Below are 4020 nucleotides of genomic sequence, written 5' to 3'. Positions count from 1 at the left end.
CCTGATAAAAGGAAGAATTTTCTACAGACCGGTTTTTGTCTCCATACTTTTCAAATCTTGCTTTTCCTCCCCTGTACATATACTTCTGCTGCCGGGCACTGTAGGGAGTATCCATATCACCACAGCAGCACTTCTGTCCCAATATCCTCATACCATGATACAGGTGAATGGATGACATAACTGGAAGGAGAACTCCTCCTGGAAGCCATTGCTAGCAGAATGGCTAGCAAGAATTTACCTATTCCCAGGAGTGACTGTGAACCACATAAACCTATCACATTAACCCAAACTAAGTATATCCCAACTCAGCTTCCCCTTAGTCACATTCCAAAAGAAACTGCAGCCATTCCATGGCACCCAACAAGAAAAGGGTGACAGAGGGGGTCAGAGAGGTGGAAACAGAGGCCCTCTCCAATTGCAGCTAAAATATCTTGCTTTCACAAACTTAACAAAAAACATACTAGCCCGTGAACACACTGCTTGGATCCCTCCCAAAGGCTCTGACACTTAAGCTTCCATAAATCCACACTGGTGATGAGTAGTCCTAAGTAAAATCCCTTACTTGAAGGAAAGCTGCATGAATCTCTCTCTTCACTGCCACCAGCAGGAACAGACATAAGTAACTGGAAGGTGTATAAAGAGCACGACTTAAGACACCAGTTAAGTCTGAGAAATAAACTGAAAGCAAGAGATAATGGCAGGCCCCCCAAAATGATGGGAATCAATAAATAAGGTGACCGGTCAATTCCTAAGGAAATACAAACAAAAGAAGAGGAGAAAGAAATGTGGGCGAAATGTGGATGGATAGGACCTGATGAGGGGAGCCTTGTGTGCAGGGGGGTGGAGTCTAGTGATGGGGGTGCCTAACAGTTGAGGGCAGGGCTAAAGACTAGGGTGGCCTAACTGATAGATGAGTGGAGCCTAAAGACCAGGGCCATGGGCACACAAAATGTGAGTGAGGCCCATATAGAAGGGATCTGCCCAGCAGGTAATGAGCAGTGTCTAAAGGTGAGTAGGAGTTTGGAAATAAGATGGATAGGGCCCAGAGATGAGAGGCCAGGGCTACCTGGGCCAGGCCCCCTTTCCTCCCAGCACCAGAGGTGGGTCTAGAAGTGGGAGGGTACCCCACTGAGCATCTCCATGTTCTTCCTTCCCCCGATCAGTTAGAGAAGGCAGCCATAAAGATTCAGTCATGGTGGCGTGGCAACATGGTACGCTGGACGTTACTGCATGCAGCACTCAGGGCCTGGGTCATCCAGTGCTGGTGGAGGTCGATGCAGGCCAAGATGCTGGAGCAAAGACGGCGCCTGGCACTAAGACTCTACACCTGCCAGGAGTGGGCAGTGGTGAAGGTGCAGGCACAGGTTCGAATGTGGCAAGCCCGCAGATGGTTTCTCCAGGTGTACCAAGCGGCCTGCATCATCCAGTCTCACTGGCGCTGGCATGCCAGCCAAACCCGAGGCCTGATCCAGGGCCGCTATGAGGTTAGAGCCAGCCAGCTGGAGCTCGACATTGAAATCCTCATGACCTAGGGTGCTGGCAGAGCCAAGGAGACTGGATCTCTCTTCCAATAAAGACATTTACTGACCATGGTCTTGCCCTCTGGAAATCAGACCCATAGATGAGGGATCGGCCCTTTACCTTCCTGCCTTCCACCCAAAGAAAAGATTTCCTGGCATCATCTTAATGCCCATGCCAGGGCAACTCACACTAGGCCCTTGCTCCTAATGCAAACCTGACCGATCCTGTGCCCAAAAGAAACCTCAGGGCCCAGGTCAGTCTCTGACACCTCAGCCAGCCTGATCAGAGCTCCCTCCACAAGTTGGGGTAGGCATTGGGCTTTATTTTTCTGCAGCCCCTGCCCAGCCATCTCCATTCAGGGTAGGACTGGCTGCAGTCAGAGCCAGCTGGGAAGGCCAGGATTCCACAGGTCTGTGATTGGCAGGGCCCTCAGGGCCAGCACAGAGCTTAGCAGGGAGCCAGGAGGACAGGGTACCCCAGCTGAGCAACAGCAGGACAGGCACTGTGCCTCAATGGGGGATGGCCAGCCAAAGCCAGCCCCTGGGGAAGGCCAGCACAGGAGCTGCGATGCTGCAGCTGTGCCTGCTGCCTCCCTCCCCAGGGGCTGAGAGACAAGGCTTCCCTTCCCTGTGCTGGCCACTTCCGAGGAGAACCACGCATGGGGTTGAGGAGGGGAGAGAGCGCCTGGGGATTGAAGTGGGTAAACAAGCAGAGGAGGATTAGGGGTGGGCAGGGGTAGATGGCTGTCCCTCTGCCATTGGAGGTCATTAGCTTGGGGACGCAGCCTCTAAATCCTACCACATCCTCAGAAGCAGCTGTGCCAGCCTCCCCTCAAGATTCCCTCTCTTCCCCAACCCTCCCACAAACTACCACACCCTCTGCTGGGCCTGCCTCGAGTGGGTACTGATGGAACTCTGCTTTGCTGAGTCTCTCATTATCTCTTGGCATTTATGTCTCAACCATCTCTGAACATGATCTCTCATTCTCTGCTTTGTCATTCATGCCCAAGATCCCTCACTCTCACCCTGTGTCAGATATGATGTTTGTCTGAACCTGCATCCCAGAAGTCTGAGGTCCATGGCCCTCCCCAGAATTTTGCGATGGGTGGCCTTGCAAGGGATGGGAAGACCAACTGGGGAGGTGTACAGAAGTCAGAGGTCTTCATGGGCCTTGCAACTGGGTAAGGTTTTCCCTCACCACAGGGCCCATTGTGTGTGTGTGTGTGTGTGTGTTTGGGATTCAGGGCAGGGTGTCCCTAGAAGCGCTGTGACAGATGTGAGGATTCAGGGTTCAGTTCAATATCCATCACCTCCAGTAGCTGAAGGTGACAATGATGCAGCTAGGTTCCTCACTCTTCCAAGGGATCCCTTTTAGGAACTTTGGACACAGCTCTCTCCTCCCATACTGGCAACAGTGAGTGGCAGGAAACTGGTTAGGTCTGCAAACTGAACATGACAGGAATTCTGTGTGACTAGCCCATTAGGCGCCCACCCCTGCAGTGAGAGGTGTTTAAAACCTGTGCTGGCAAGAATTTAACTCTCTGATTCACAACCTACATTGGGCATTGGAATACCCTAAAACACACACAAAAAAATACTGATGCCTGGGCCCACCCAGAGATTCTGCTTTAATTGGCTGGGAAGTGGCCTAGGCACTGAAGTTCAATGTGCAGCCACAATTTGAAAACCGCTGAGTTAAGTCCTTCCCAGCCTGGGTCATATGCCCGCCAGTCAGCCTGTGTGGTCCCACCTGGGGACAGTCGTGCAGAATTCCAAGCTGAACACTCAGTGGGCTCAAGGTAATCAAGGCTTTCTGCTCTCTGATGAGCTAAGAATGCAAAGTAAAATGGGGATCTAGAGGCAGAGCTGCTTTGGGTCAAAAACCTTTGGAAGCAGGAAGATGCAGCCCCTCCTGAGAGCTGGGGCCTGAGATGGGGAGAGGCTGTTGGGGGAAAGTAGGCTGGGCCTCTTGTCCCAGGTAGAGGGGATCCCAGGAAGATGGCACCACACAGGTGTGAACAATGGAGACTCTGGGGCAGCCCAAGAAAGCCAAGTTTCATCCAAAGTCTTCACCACCATCTGCAAGAGTCCCTTCAAAGATCAGGGGTCTTGAGGATCCTTTTGTAGTTCATAAGTGTGATGATTGGGTGTTCACATGCTTGTGTGACATGTGCCTCCTTCCAACCTTGTTACGACTGTGGCACATTACCCATCTGACATGAGAAAAAAAAAAAAAAAAAAAAGATCGGGGTCTTGAGAAGCCAGGGATGGTCTAACCCCATGGATGCTGGGCATCAGAGAGCCCCAGGCAGAGGAATGAAGCATAGAACAGGAGTCAGGAGAGAAGCTCTTTTAGCAGCAAGGTCTGTGGCTAGTTGCCTAGATTTGTGGAGCCATCTTTCTCTCCTTAGCAGGGATGAGGCCACATGTGGGATTTCTTAGAGGTAGACCTCTCAGAACCTCATAGATCCTCTCTTCTGTTCCCCACCATCACTGAGAA

General features: G+C 51.7%; 1 protein-coding gene and 1 non-coding gene across 3 annotated transcripts; both read left to right on the top strand.

Annotated features, from left to right (window-relative positions):
* The first annotated feature begins 936 nt into the window (after positions 1–936).
* Positions 937–1532, top strand: IQCF6 (IQ motif containing F6). 2 transcript variants are annotated; one of them, XM_067755873.1, is made up of 2 exons: positions 937–951; positions 1164–1532. In XM_067755873.1, exons 1-2 carry the CDS (start codon positions 937–939, stop codon positions 1530–1532), a joined length of 384 nt encoding a protein of 127 aa, XP_067611974.1. The 2 variants fall into 2 exon arrangements, with proteins under 2 accessions (XP_067611974.1, XP_067611973.1); XM_067755872.1 differs by having other exon boundaries at positions 937–1008.
* Positions 1533–3635: 2103 nt separating this feature from the next.
* Positions 3636–3739, top strand: LOC137233193 (small nucleolar RNA U13). The gene has a single exon (XR_010947358.1). It is a non-coding gene; the product is annotated as a small nucleolar RNA U13 (small nucleolar RNA).
* Positions 3740–4020: the final 281 nt, after the last annotated feature.

Source organism: Pseudorca crassidens, chromosome 10 (genome assembly GCF_039906515.1).
Source record: "Pseudorca crassidens isolate mPseCra1 chromosome 10, mPseCra1.hap1, whole genome shotgun sequence".
NCBI lineage: Eukaryota > Metazoa > Chordata > Mammalia > Artiodactyla > Delphinidae > Pseudorca > Pseudorca crassidens.
This window is presented reverse-complemented; position numbering and strand designations above follow the sequence as displayed.